This window comes from Callorhinus ursinus, unplaced genomic scaffold (genome assembly GCF_003265705.2).
Source record: "Callorhinus ursinus isolate GAN/ISIS: 27379988/994484 unplaced genomic scaffold, GSC_fseal_2.0 scaffold59, whole genome shotgun sequence".
Taxonomy (NCBI): domain Eukaryota; kingdom Metazoa; phylum Chordata; class Mammalia; order Carnivora; family Otariidae; genus Callorhinus; species Callorhinus ursinus.
This window is the reverse complement of record NW_027397121.1, coordinates 2169033-2184542: the sequence shown is the minus strand read 5'-3', so window position 1 is coordinate 2184542 and position 15510 is coordinate 2169033. Positions and strand designations below refer to the sequence as shown.

Below are 15510 nucleotides of genomic sequence, written 5' to 3'. Positions count from 1 at the left end.
AGTGGCTGCACCAATTTACATTCCCACCAACAACGTGCAGGGTTCCTTTTTCTCCACATCCTCCCCAACACTTGTTATTTCTTGCCTTTGTGATGATAGCCATTCTAACAGGTGTGAGGTGGTATCTCACTGTGGTTTTGATTTGCATTTCCTTGAAGATTAGTGGTGTTGAGCACCTTTTCATGTACCGGTTGGCCATTTGCATGTCTTCTCTGGAAAAATGCCTATTCCAATCCTCTGCCCATTTATTAATTGGATTGTTTGGGTTTTTTTCCTATTGAGTTATGTGAGTTCTTTATATATTTTAGATATTACCCCCTTATTGGATTTATGATTTGCAAATATTTTATCTTGTTTGTCAGTTGCCTTTTCATTTTGTTGATGGTTTTCTTTGCTGTGCAGAAGCATTTTAGTTTGATGTTGTCCCACTTGTGTATTTTTGTTTTTGTTTCCTTGGCTTTGTTACCAAATCCAAAAATCATTGCTAAGAACAATGTCAAGGAGCTTATCACCTGTGTTTTCTCCTAGGAGTTTTATGGTTTCAGGTTTTACGTTCAAATCTTTAATTCATTTTGAGTTAATTTTTGTGTGTGGTGTAAGGTAGTGGTCCATTTTCATTCTTCTGCATGTGGCTGTCCAGTTTTCCCAACACAATTTATTGAAGAGACTGCTCTTTCTCCATTGTATATTCCTGGCTCCTTTGTCATAAATTAATTGACCATAAATGTGTGGGTTTATTGCTGGGCTCTCTATTCTGTTCATCTTTTTGTCTGTTTTTATGCCAAATATACCATACTGTTTTGATCACTATAGCTTTGTTATATAGTTTGAAATCAGGAAGCATTATGCCTCCAAGTTTGTTTTTCTTTCTCAAGATTGCTTTGGCTATTTGGGGTCTTTTTTGGTTCCATACAAATTTTAGGATTATTTCTTCTATTTTTATAAAAAAATGACTTTAGAATTTTGATAGGGATTGCATTTAATTTGTAGTTAGCTTTGGATTGTGTGGACAGTTTAACAATGTTCATTCTTCCAATCCATGAGCATGGGATATTTTTCCATTAATTCGTGTCTTCTTCAGTATTTTTCATCAATGTCTTATAGTTTTCAGTATACAGGTCTTAAACTTCCTTGTTAAACTTACTCCTAGGTATTTTATCCTTTTTGATGTAATTGTAAATGGAATTGTTTTCTTAATTTCTCTTTAGGATAGTTCATTATTAGTGTATAGAAATGCAATTGATTTTTGCATATTGATTTTGTTTTATGCAACTTAATTCATTTATTAGTTCTGTTTTTGGTGGGCATCTTTAGGGTTTTCTGTATATAATATCAGGTCACCTGCAAATAATGGCAGTTTTACCTTACTTCTTTCTTCCTGATTCAGATGCTTTTCATTTCTTTTCATTTCTAATTGCTCTGGCTAGGATTTTCAATACTAAGTGGAATAAAATGGGTGAGAGTAGGCATCTTTTTCTTCCTCCTGACCTAAAAGCATTGAGTGTGATGTTAGCTGTGGATTTGTCATATATGGTCTTTATTATGTTGAGGTATGTTCTCTCTCTGTACCTTTGTTGAGGTACAGAGATTATATCGTTTATAGATATTGAATTTTGTATGCTTCTCTGCATCAATTGAGATGATCATGTGATTTTTATCCTTCTTTGTGTTAATGTGATATATCACATTGATTGGTCTGTGGATACTGAAACCATCCTTGTATCCCTGGAAATTCCAATAAATTCCAAGGTTATTGTGTGTGATCCTTTTACTGTATTGTTGAATTCAGTTTGCTAGTATTTTATTGAGGATTTTTGCATCTGTGTTCATCAGGGATATTGGCCTGTAGTTCTCTTTTCTCATGGTGTCTTTGTCAGGTGCTGGCCTCATAAAATGAATTTGGAGTGTTCCCTCCTCTTCTGTCTTTCGGAAGAGTTTGAGAAGATTGGTATCAATTCTTCTTTAAATGTTTGATAGAATTCACCAGTGAAGCTATCTGGTCCTGGACTTTTGTTTGTTGGGATTTTTTTTTTTTTTTTTTGATTACTGATTCAATCTCCTTACTAGTAATCAGTCTGTTCAGATTTTCTATTTCTTCATAATTCAATCTTGGTAGGTGGTATGTTTCTAGGGAGTTACCCATTTCTTCTAGGTTGTCCAATTCTTGTGCCTGTAATTGCTCATAGTAATCTCACATTGGCCCTTTCTATTTCTATGGCATTGGTTAATGTCTTCTTTTCATTTCTGATTTCATTTGAGTCCTCTCTTTTCTTGGTTGGTCTAGCTAAAATTTTATCTATTTCATCTATATTTTCAAATACCAGCTGTTTCTTTGACCTTTTCTATTTTTTTTTTAGTCTCTATTTCACTCTGATCTTTGTTATTTCCTTCCTTCTACTAACTGTGGGCTTTGTTTATTATTCTTTTTAAAATTCTTTTAAATATAAAGCTAGGTTGTTTATTTGAGATTTCTCTTCTTTCTTAATGTAAGCATTTAGCCTTATGAATTTCCCTATTAGAACGGCTTTCACTGCATCCCATAAGTTTTGGTATGCTGTATTTCCATTTTCATTTTTCTTAAGGTATTATTTTATTTCTCTTTTGATTTCTTCTTTGAGCCATTAGTTCTTCAGTAGCATGTTATTTAATCTCCACATGTTTGTGAATTTTCCAGTTTTCTTCTTGTAATTGATTTCTAGTTTCATACCATTGTGGTTGGAAAAGATGCTTGACATAATTTCAGTTTTCTTAAGTTTATTGGGACTTATTTTGTGGCCTAACATGTGATCTGTCCGGGAGAATGTCCCATGTGCACTTGAGAAGAATGTGTATTCTGTTGCTTTTGTTTGAAATGTTCTACATATGTCTAAGTTCATCTCATCTAATGTGTCATTTAAGGCCATTGTTTTCTTATTGATCTTCTGTCTGAATGATCTATCTATTGGTGAAAGTAGGATATTAAGGTCCCCTACTACTATTGTATTGCTGTCATTTTCTTCTTTTTGGTCAGTTAGTATTTGTTTTATATATTTGGGTGTTCCTATTTGGGCGCATAAATATTTTCAAAATTATATCCTCTTGTTGGTTTGACCCCTTTATCATTATATAATGACCTTCTTTGTCTGTTATTACAGTTTTTGTCTTAAGATCTATTTTGTCTTATGTAAGTATAAATACCCTAGCTTTGTTTTGGTTTCCATTTGCATGGTATATCTTTTTCCATTTCTTCAATTTCACTCTGTGTGTGTCCTACATCTGAACTGAATCTCTTGTAGACAGCCCATAGATGCATCTTTTTTTTTATCCATTTAGTCACTCTTTTTTTTTTTGAGTATTTAGTCTATTTACATATAAAGGAATTATTAATAGGTACGTACCTATTGCCATTTTGTTAATCATTTTCTGGCTCTTTTGTAATTCCTTTGTTCCTGTTTTCTCTTGCTCTCTTCTTTTGTTATTTGGTTATTTTCTGTAGTGGTATGCTTTATCTTTTGTGTATCTACTATAGGTTTTTGCTTTGTGGTTACCATGAGGCTTATAGATAACAACATAATTATAACAGTCTATTTTAAGTTGATAACTGAAGTTTGAATGCATTCTAAATCTCTACATTTTTACTTCCCCCACCACAGTTTGTTTTTGATGTCACAGTTTACTTATTTTTATCTTGTGTATCCATTGACAATAATTGTAGTTATAGTCTTACTACATTTGTCTTTTAACCTTCATACTGGCTTTTTAAGTAATTAACTTACTACCTTTACAACATTAGATTATTCTGAATTTTACTATATACTTACCTTTACCAGTGAGATCTACACTTTCATATATTTCCTGCTCCTAATTAACACTGTTTCATTTTAGCTTAAAGAACTCACTTTAACATTTCTTGTAAGGCTCGTCTAGTGGTGACGAACTCCTTACATTTTGGCTTGTCTGGAAAACTCTTTATCTTTCCTTTGACTCTGAAGGACAACTTTGCCAGGTAGGGTATTCATGATAATTTTTTCCTATTATCACTCTGAATATATTGTGCTCCTCTCTGCTGGTGTGCAAAGTTTCTGCTGAAAAATCTGCTATTAGTCTTGTGAGAGTTCCCTTGTACATAAAAGTTGTTTTCCTCTTGTCATTTTTATGATTTTCTCTTTGTTCTTAACTTTTGACATTTTAATTATAGTGTCTTGGTGTGGGTCTCTTGGGTTCATCTGTTTTGAAATTCTCTGGGCTTCCTAGGTCTACATGTCTGTTTCCTCCCCCAGTTTAGGGACGTTTTCAGCCGTTATTTCTTCCAATAAGTTTTCTGCCCTCTTCTCCTTCTGGGATTCCTAGAATGTGAATATTGGCCCATGTGATCTATAAGTCCCTTAAGTTGTCTTCACTATTTTTCATTCTTTTTTTTCTTTTTGCTGTGGTTGGGTAACTTCTGCTGCCTTGTCTTCAAGCTCATGATCCTTTCTTGTGCTTCATCTAGTCTGCTGTTGAACCCCTTTATGGTGCTTTTCAGTTCTGTGTTTGTGTTCTTCAGCTCCATGGCTTCTACTTGGTATCTTTAAAATATTTTCTTTCTCTTTGTTGAAATTCTCACTTTGTTCACACATTGTTCTCCTGAACTTGGTGGGTATTTTTATGACCATTATTTTGAGCTCTTTGACTGGTAAATCACTCATCTCTGTTTCATTAAAGTCTTTTTCTGAGGTCATAACTGGTTTTATTTGGATCATATTCCTGTTTCTTCATTTTACTTTGCTCTCTGTGTTGGTTTTTATGCATCATATAAAACAACATCCTCTCCCAGTCATGAAGGAGTAGCCTTGTGAGGAGAAAAATCTTAACCTTCAAGCCTGCCCTAGCTCTTGGTTGTCTCTCAAACCTTTGTGTTTGTTCCAGTAGTCTACTTTATCTTTAGGTGCTCCCAGTAATTGAGGATGTAACAAGACCTGTCAGGCCCCAAAGTGGAGGATCTCAGTCAGCACCTAGATTTAGGCTGATTGGAAGCTATATCCTTAGGCAGCAACTCTTAAAGTATGTAAATATGCCTCTTTTAAGGGAATACTAGGAGATGAGCATTTATGTCTATCCTCTCTGCACTGAACCTGGGAATGATAGCCAGTTAAGTATTTCCTTTGCTTGCTACCGTTCTGTTGAACCCACGAACCCAAGCCCCACTGGTCACCAGAGTCAGGCTGTTAAGGGATGTGCCTTTTGGGTGACAGCTGCAAATGCCAAGGGCCAGTTATTTACACAAGCTCCTTTGTTGGAGATGCCAGCATTTGGGAGCACAGCATAAGGAGTCTGAAGATAGCACTCACCCTTCCAAGTCTCTGGAGAGGATTATAGTTGTCCCTTGGATGTATGTTTCATTAGAGGCCTGATCCTCAGGCCACAGCTGTGAAGATAAAGCAAGAGGCCTCTTTCGAAGTAAGAAACCGGGCATTTCCGTCTGATGTCTCAGTGCTCAGCCCTGGGGTGGGTAGCTGGTTATGGACCCCCCCCCCATTTATTATAGGTCCTGTGGCAAACCTTATTTGCCACCAGAATCAGGTGATCAAGAGACATCCCCTGGGTGGCAGTTACAAAAAAAACCCAGGGCGCCAGACATGTGCATAAGCTCCTTTCTGGGAGACAAGGGTGACCTGGAGTGAGGCAGAGGGACAGTGCATCAGTGGTGCCCACCAGCCTCTGTCTTTGGAGAGTATTTCAGTAGGCCCTGAGTTGTGTATTAAATTAGATGCCTGCTCTCAGGCAGAAGCTCTAAGATAAGCAAATAGGCCTTTTTTACAGAAAGGCTGTGCAGTTTTCAGTGGGCTGCCTCTGTGTTGGACCCTGGGGTGTAACCAGATATGTCTATGCAAACCCATTTATAAGGGCTTGACGCCCCCTGCCCCCCACCCCCACCAGAGCCCTCAGGCCTGGGCTTCATCTCTACCCAGTGGTTTGTGTGTCTTTTCCACTTCTGGTCCATGGAGATGTTTGGTTTTTAAGCCTGGTATGTTTTCTACTTTCTCTGTTTGTGTTTTATCAATTATTCTATATTTTTGGAGGTGAGGAACTAGAAATCTCCCATATATATGGTTTTAAGTTTTCTGCCGCTTCTTTTACCATTATTTTTTTTTAAAGATTTTATTTATTTATTTGAGGGAGAGAGAGAGAGCACAAGCAGGGGGAGGAGCAGAGGGAGAGGGAGAAACAGGCTTCCCGCTAAGCAGGGAGCCCGACTCGGGGCTTGATCCCAGGACTCTGGGATCACAACCTAAGCTGATGGCAGGTGTTTAACCCACTGAGCCACCCAGGCTCTCCATCCCCTTCTCCCCTTCTTAAAAACACATGTACACCAGAAATTTTGTTTTCAAAGAATTTTGCCCTACTTATAAATGTCATTCAAATACTCTTGAAGGAAATGAAGAATTGAAAAAGAACTTTGGTGCCCATCTCATTCTTATAGGTAGGTTTTACACTTAAGAATATAGCCATTTATAATAGAGACTTTAAATGACACACTGGACCAAATGGACTTCACAGACATATTCAGAACATTCCATCCCAAAGCAACGGAATACACATTCTTCTCTAGTGCCCATGGAACATTCTCCAGAATTGATCACATCCTAGGTCACAAATCAGGTCTCAACCGGTACCAAAAGATTGGGATCATTCCCTGCATATTTTCAGACCACAATGCTTTGAAACTAGGACTCAATCACAAGAGGAAAGTCGGAAAGAACTCAAATACATGGAGGCTAAAGAGCATCCTACTAAAGAATGAATGGGTCAACCAGGAAATTAAAGAAGAATTAAACAAATTCATGGAAACCAATGAAAATGAAAACACAACTGTTCAAAATCTTTGGGGTGCAGGGCGCCTGGGTGGCTCAGATGGTTAAGCGTCTGCCTTCGGCTCAGGTCATGATCCCAGGGTCCTGGGATCGAGTCGTGCATCAGGCTCCCTGCTCCTTGGGAGCCTGCTTCTCCCTCTGCTTCTCTCTCTCTGTCTGTCTGTCTGTCTGTCATGAATAAATAAATAAAATCTTAAAAAAAAAATTGGGATGCAGCAAAGGCAGTCCTGAGAGGAAAGTATATAGCAATACAAGCCTTTCTCAAGAAACAAGAAAGGTCTCAAATACATAACCTAACCCTACCCCTAAAGGCGCTGGAGAAAAACAGCAAATAAAGCCTAAACCCAGCAGGAGAAGATAAGTAATAAAGATCAGAGCAGAAATCAATGACCTAGAAACCAAAGAACAGAGGAACAGATTAACGAAACTAGGAGCTGGTTCTTTGAAAGAATTAACAAGATTGATAAACCCCTGGCCAGACTTATCAAAAAGAAAAGAGAAATGACCCAGATCAACAAAATCATGAATGAAAGTGGAGAGATCCCAACCAACACCAAAGAAATACAAACAATTATAAGAGCATATTATGAGCAACTCTATGCCAGCAAATTAGATCACCTGGAAGAAATGGGTGCATTCCTAGAGATGTATCAACTACCAAAATTGAACCAGGAAGAAATAGAAAACCTGAACAGACCTATAGCCACTAAGGAAATTGAAGCAGTCATCAAAAATCTCCCAACAAACAAAAGCCCAGGGCCAGATGGCTTCCCAGGGGAATTCTATCAGACATTTCAAGAAGAATTAATACCTATTCTCCTGAAACTGTTCCAAAAAACAGAAATGGAAGGAAAACTTCCAAACTCATTTTATGAGGCCACCATTACCTTGATCCCAAAACCAGACAAAGACCCCATCAAAAAGGGTCCTTGATGAACATGGATGCAAAAATTCTCACCAAAATACTAGCCACTAGGATCCAACAGTACATTAAAAGGATTATTCACCATGACCAAGTGGGATTTATCCCTGGGCTGCAAGGCTGGTTCAACATCCGCAAATCAATCAACGTGATACAATACATTAACAAAAGAAAGAACAAGAATCATATGATCCTCTCAATAGATGCAGAAAAAGCATTTGACAAAGTACAGCATCCTTTCTTGATCAAAACTCTTCATAGAATAGGGTTAGAGGGTACATACCTCAATATCATAAAAGCCATCTATGAAAAACCCACAGCGAATATCATTCTCAATGGGGAAAGGCTGAGAGCTTTTCCCCTAAGATCAGGAACTCGGCAGGGATGTCCACTCTCACCACTGCTATTCAACATAGTATTAGAAGTCCTAGCCACAGCAATCAGACAACAAAAAGAAATCAAAGGCATCCAAATCGGAAAAGAGGAAGTCAAACTGTCACTCTTTGCAGATGATATGATACTGTATGTGGAAAACCCAAAAGACTCCACCCCAAAACTCATACAGGAATTCAGTAAAGTAGCAGGATATAAAATCAATGCCCAGAAATCAGTGGCATTCCTATACACCAACAACAAGACAGAAGAGAGACAAATCAAGGAGTCAATCCCATTTACAATTGCACCCAAAACCATTAGATACCTAGGAATAAATCTAACCAAAGAGGCAAAGGATCTGTACTCAGAAAACTATAAAATACTCATGAAAGAAATTGAAGAAGACACAAAGAAATGGAAAAACGTTCCATGCTCATGGATTGGGAGAACCAACGTTGTGAAGATGTCAATGCTACCTAGAGCAATCTACACATTCAATGCAATCCCCATCAAAATACCGTCCACTGTTTTTAAAGAAATGGAACAAATAATCCTAAAATTTGTATGGAACCAGAAAAGACCCCGCATAGCCAGAGGAATGTTGAAAAAGAAAAGCAAGCTGGCGGCATCACAATTCCAGACTTCCAGCTCTATTACAAAGCTGTCATCATGAAGACAGTATGGTACTGGCACAAAAACAGACAGATAGATCAATGGAACAGAATAGAGAGCCCAGAAATGGACCCTCAACTCTAAGGTCAACTTATCTTTGATAAAGCAGGAAAGAATGTCCATGGCAAAAAGACAGTCTCTTCAACAAATGGTGTTGGGAAAATTGGACAGCCACATGAAGAAGAATGAAACTGGACCATTTCCTTACACCACACACTAAAATAGCCTCCAAATGGTTGAAAGACCTAAACGTGAGACAGGAGTCCATCAAAATCCTAAAGGAGGACACAGGTAGCAACCTCTTCGACCTCAGCCGCAGCAACTTCTTCCTAGAAACATCGCCAAAGGCAAGGGAAGCAAGGGCAAAAATGAACTATTGGGACTTCATCAAGATAAAAAGCTTTTGCACAGCAAAAGAAACAGTCCACAAAACCAAAAGACAACCGACAGAATGGGAGAAAATATTTGCAAATGACATATCAGATAAAGGGCTAGTATCCAAAATCTTTAAAGAACTTATCAAACTCAACACCCAAAAAACAAATAATCCAATCAAGAAATGGGCAGAAGACACGAACAGACATTTTTCCAAAGAAGACATCCAAATGGCCAACAGACACATGAAAAAGTGGTCAACATCGCTGGGCATCAGGGAGATCCAAATCAAAACCTCAATGAGATACCACCTCACACCCGTCCGAATGGCTAAAATTAACAAGTCAGGGAATGACAGATGTTGGCAGGGATGTGGAGAAAGGGGAACCCTCCTACATTGTTGGTGGGAATGCAAGCTGGTGCAACCCCTCTGGAAAACAGTATGGAGGTTCCTCAAACAGTTGAAAATAGAGCTACCACATGATCCAGCAATTGCACTACTGGGTATTTACCCCAAAGATACAAATGTAGGGATCCGAAGGGGTACCTGCACCCCAATGTTTATAGCAGCATTGTCCACAATAGCCAAACTGTGGAAAGAGCCAAGATGTCCATCGACAGATGAATGGATAAAGAAGATGTGGTTTATATACACAGTGGAATATTATGCAGCCATTAAAAGGAATGAGATCTTGCCATTTGCAACGACGTGGATGCAACTGGAGGGTGTTATGCTGAGTGAAATAAGTCAATCAGAGAAAGACATGTATCCTATGACCTCACTGATCTGAAGAATTCTTAATCTCAGGAAACAAACTGAGGGTTGCTGGAGTGGTGGGGGGGTGGGAGGGATGGGGTGGCTGGGTGATAGACATTGGGTAGGGTTGTGCTATGGTGGGCACTGTGAATTGTGCAAGACTGTTGAATCACAGATCTGTACTTCTGAAACAAATAATGCAACATATGTTAAGAAAAAAGAAAAGAAGATAGCAGGAGGGGAAGAATGAAGGGGAGTAAGTCAGAGGGGGAGATGAACCATGAGAGATGAGGGACTCTGAAAAACTAACTGAGGGTTCTAGAGGGAAGGAGCGTAGGGGGATGGGTTAGCCTGGTGATGGGTATTAAGGAGGGCACATTCTGCGTGGAGCACTGGGTGTTATGCACAAACAATGAATCATGGAACAGTACATCAAAAACCAATGATGTAATATATGATGATTAACATAACCATAAAAAAATAAAAAAATAAAAGAATATAGCCATTTATAAGCTGTGTTTTGAAAACTTCATTCTATAATTCCAAGGAATTCCAGGGTTCAGTAACTATTTGTACCCCAAAACAGATCCTCAGCACTGTTTATGCCTGTGCATCCTGTTTGCTCTGTTCCGCATGTCTTGCCATTAGCCAAGCTGGATTCCTTCTGTCCCTGGACTCACTGCCTCTAAAGGAACTCTTTCCCCTCACTGTAAAATGTCTGCCCCCACCACCCACTGGAATCCCACTCAGTCTCAGCTGCTCCCTCCTCAGTGAGGCCTTTCCTCCTGACTGCGGGCAGAAGTCCTTTCTCCCTCTTCAGAATTCACAACAAGTCATACCATTCTGAGGACATTGATTACATGCTACTTGGTATTATAATTATTTGTGGAAATACCTGTACCTTTCGATTCCTTCCCATCTCTGAGATCTGTGATTCTAAGTATGAAAATAAATAGAGGCCTGGTAGGGAAAATACATTACTTTTATTTTCCCTTGTGAGACTCTCATATCAAGGACCCTCAGAAAAACGGGAAAACCTGTGAGAAAAAAAATAGAATGACTTTTAAGCAAATGAGATATTCATATTAGGGCCAGAGCAAGCTGGAATACAGCAATGATTCTATGTTACTTTGAAGAGTTCAAAGGACTCCCCACATATATCCTCCCTTGTTTCTCATAACAACCTGCTGAGGTAGAGCAGCTGTTATCATCTCCATCTTGGCCAAAAACTCCAGTTAAAAATTAAATGAAGAAACATGAAGATTTAAGTTCTGTTATTGCGTGTATATGGTACCATAAAAAAATTAGTAGTCAGATGGTCAGAAGGTTCTGGTTTGAACTTATAACATGATGATCATGAGCTTTGGTTTCCTTGGCCACAAAATGACTAAATGACTTCTAGGTTCAAGCTAGAAAATTCTATGATTTTTTAAGGCACTTAATTTGTAATTGAAAATGTCATGACATATTCTTTGATCTCCCTCTGAAGGATATTTGCATATCTGCCATTAAGGAGAAGGATATTGAAGCCAAGCTGACTCAGGTGATTGAAAATTGGACCAACCAGAACCTGAGTTTTGCAGCATTTAAGGGAAAAGGAGAGCTCCTTCTCAAAGGAACTGAATCGGGAGAAATTATCTCCTTGATGGAGGATAGTTTAATGGTCTTAGGTTCCTTACTAAGCAACAGGTAATTTTATACTTTGGGGGGATGGTTTTAATTTGGTTTTTAGGGTTATATAATACTAAGTGAAAGCCCAGTTTTGCAGCTGTGGTATAACAAAAGATTCTGACCTAAAGTGCTCACTCTTGTCTGTCCTTAAATGAGCTACCCATTTTCCCTAACAGTCATGTTCTCTGTCTCTTCCTTATGGTACCCATCTCTTCTTACTGTTTTTTTGGTAGGCACCATCATAATTACTCTCCCCCAAATTGGCAGCTTATCTCTTAAACATCTTGGGTCCCCACTGAGATGACCTATTTTTATTTTCTTTCTCTTTGGTTCCTCCAATATGTCATCTTTGCCCTCCTTGCCCAACCCTGCTCAAGTGTTCACCCAATGACCCAGGAAAAGTATGCTGGCAACACATGAAAGGAATATATTATTAGGGGCTTGTTACATAAACACTTCATGCATTTTTTTATGGGGAAAAGTGGCTATATGTGTGCTGGGTTTACTGTGCCCTAAGTAAGATGACCTATCCATCATTGGATTACTGAACCAACTGGAAGGTGACTGTGACCTTGAGTGCAGCTTTTGGAAATGGGACTCAGATTAAGTATACTGTCAGGTCTTAATGTGAGCATTAGCAACCTCTAATCCCCTAGCTGACTTCGCAGTAATTCTCAACCGTTCTTCACTTTAACACACCTAAGAAATATGTCACAACCTCATCATTAGCAGAATCAATGTCTGGAGTGCATGGGAATTCTAATATACCTTCTCTAGGTTGGGATCGCTGGTTAATAAATGATATTCTGCATGGCCTCTGGCCCCAAAGGCAGTCTTGCATTTGGATAATGTACAATTCCAAAGCTCCTAGCTCTGGGAGTTCTGGGTTGACTTTCTGGGGTTAAAATCCTACGTACATCTTCTGCTTTCAGGGAATCTGAATAATCCTGGCAAAGGTGACCATAGGATATTCAGTGGTTCTCAGACTTTATGGGATACTGTTTCCATGGTTCATAGCAAATTTTGCCATGCTGATTTCCTGAATGATGACCTCTTGAAGAAAGGCTGTAAATTCACCTGAACAGTATCGCTAGCCAGTGAATTCAGGATTTGAAGGTTTTCTTAGTTTCATATTTAATTTGGATTTAGCCTGATTAGTATAATACTTATTTATAGTACTAGTAAACTCAATGCCGAGGCATTGCCTGCGGGGTCTCTAGGGCTACCTGGATGTGACTTCAGGAGTAAATTGTATATCTCCATGGGTGAGACTTGACTCCAGATATTGCCTGGATGGTGACACTTTGCTAGTGGATTCTCGATTGGTCCATAGGAATGCCTAACAATCAGGACAGGTTCCACCATGCAAAGTTATGCAATGACCAAAGGACAGAAACTGGTTATGCTAGATCTTATTTCAAATCTCCCTTTTTCATGTTGGGAAGTCATATGCCATCAAAGATGACTCTTTTTTCCCTCCATGCAAGGCCATTTTTGGCCTCAAATATCTAGGTGCTTCAGCCCCCTGAAGTGCCCATCTTAGTGTGCATGTCTTAATTTTGAAGATGCTTTTAACATACTGACTTCCTTTCAGCTCTAGAATGATGGTCAGATGGACAGTGTAAATTGGGTGTTGAGTCAAATGCTTCTTACTGCCTGAATAGCTCACCTATCTCCTTGGGGCAATTTTTTACATAACTCCCTTTATACCTCCGTGTATAGCATAGGCTTCTAGAGAAGTTATGGGTTGCATTCAGCTGTCAGAGTATACCCAGAAGAACCCCCTTATATATGTGAGCACCATCAAGTCACCCTGCCCTGGATCCAGAAAAGTTTGAAGAACCTTGTCAGTAAGTGCCACTCACCAGCAATGTCACTACACCACATCGAACCTACTTGTCATTGCCACAAACTGAAGTCAGCTTCTTAGTCCAACTGTAGGTAATTAGGTCTTTACCCAGTAGCTTCCCATCACTTCTTGCATGACATCCCCTGTATTTTTTTGTCTTTCTTCGCTGTGCCCAGCTTTCTGGACACCTCGAATTCTCACGAACTCTGCAGCTAGCTCTGATGTTGAGAAAACAGGAAGCATGTTATTTGGGGGCAACTGTTCTGGATCTCTAACACCGTAGAATCTAGGCACAGTGCCTGGTGGAATTAGCAGTCTGTGGGTGAGAAGAGCACATCTATAGGTGGACATCAACCCTCAATCTTGACATTGGCCTTGTTGTAATAGTTTCACAGACCAGGAACAGTGTTCTACGTGTTACTCTTGCAGGCAGTGCTCACTTGGATTTGGTTCACAGAAGTCTTGTAAAAGCACCTTTTCCCATGTGTTCCCTTCCATCCCAGAAACAACCAGCACAATTCCTTTGCTGGACCTCCATGTCACAAAACTTGGCTCATCTTCCTGGTCTGTGACTCATGCATAGAAACAAGTAAAATCGCTATAATGATACGAGTTTTACTCCTAGAAAAGCAAATATCTCATTAGCTGTGTGAAATTTATTAGGAACTGCCTTTTAGGAAAAAAAAAAGTTCACTTTCAAAGGAATGTTTCTCCTCTAATTTACTTTATTAGGCCATATTATTTTCTGCATCATCCTTAAAATATAATATTTTTCCATTTTTACTTTCAGATATAATGCGCCATTTAAAAAAACTATCCAGAATTGGGTGTATAAATTGTCTACTTCCTCAGATATAATTGAAGAGTGGCTAGTAGTCCAGAACCTTTGGGTTTATCTTGAAGCTGTCTTTGTAGGTGGAGATATTGCCAAACAGCTGCCTCAGGTAAATATGGTTTTTGTAACTACTGATAGTACAGTTTGATGCGTGTTGTCTCTATGTCTCTGTAGAAATCTTTACAAAGACATATGGCTGTATCATGATTATTTAAACCAGGGTTTGCAATCTCTGGCCCACGCACCTGTTTTTGTAAATAAGTTTTATTAAAACACAGCCATACCTATTCATTTATGTTCTGTCTATGGCTACTTTAGCATTGCAACAGCAAAGTTCAGTAGTTGTAACAGAGACCATATGGCCTGCAAAGCCTAAAATATTTACTCTCCAGCCCCTTGGGAAAGTAAGTTTTTAAAAATGTGCTGATTTCTTGGGAGCGGAGCAAGATGGCGGAGAAGTAGGAGACCTAGATTTCGTCTGGTCTCAGGAATTCAGCTGAATAGGGACCATTCTGAACACCTACGAACTCAACAGGATATCGAAGAGGAGAGTAGCAACAACTCTCTGAACAGAGAAGCGACCACTTACTGGAAGGTAGGACGTGCGGAGAAGTGAATCCGAGGCGATATTCGGGAGGATAGACGGCGGGGGAGGGGCCTCCGTCGGCCGCTTCTGGCAAGTGCTAGAGCCGCGGAGCACAAAATCGGAACTTTTAGAAGTCGGCTCCGCTGAGGGACGTCGCTGCAGTGGCTAAGCAGGGGGTGGAATCCTCCCGGGACAGTGTGGTCTCAGGACCCTTGGGGTCACAGAAAGACCGGGGGTGCCCAAGTGCGCCAGAGCTCCCAGGTATCGGAGCGGGGAAGCCGGCTGCAGAGACGGAGCTGAGGCGTGGGCTCTCAGCTCGGGGTTGCCATAAACTGTGATCTGCGGCCCAGTTGGGCCACTGCTCCTGCAACAGGGACCCAACAAGCGACAGAGCTGGGGAGACTCCCCTTCCTTCCCGGGGAGGAGCGGCACGGGAACGCACCGCAGGGATCTGCTGGGTTTGGACACCCAACACGGGGTCGGGTGCCAGAGATAGAAACGCTCGGTCACAGGCCGGGTGAGCACGGAGTGCGGCCGGAGACCGGGGAGACGGGAGTGACTGCTTTTCTCTGGGGGCGCACTGAGGAACGGGGCCCCGAGTTCTCAGCTCCTCCGGGTGGAGATTGGGAGGCCAC

The 15510-nt window shown here is 40.1% G+C and overlaps 1 protein-coding gene across 1 annotated transcript in view; it reads left to right on the top strand.

Moving 5' to 3' along the window:
* Positions 1 to 15510, top strand: part of DNAH8 (dynein axonemal heavy chain 8) — a 407368-nt gene that overhangs the window by 163384 nt on the left and 228474 nt on the right. Inside the window, exons 33-34 of the mRNA XM_073884828.1 lie at positions 11424 to 11623; positions 14245 to 14398. Of these exons, the coding sequence (XP_073740929.1) occupies positions 11424 to 11623; positions 14245 to 14398 (354 nt within the window). The remainder of the gene's footprint in view (positions 1 to 11423; positions 11624 to 14244; positions 14399 to 15510) is intronic.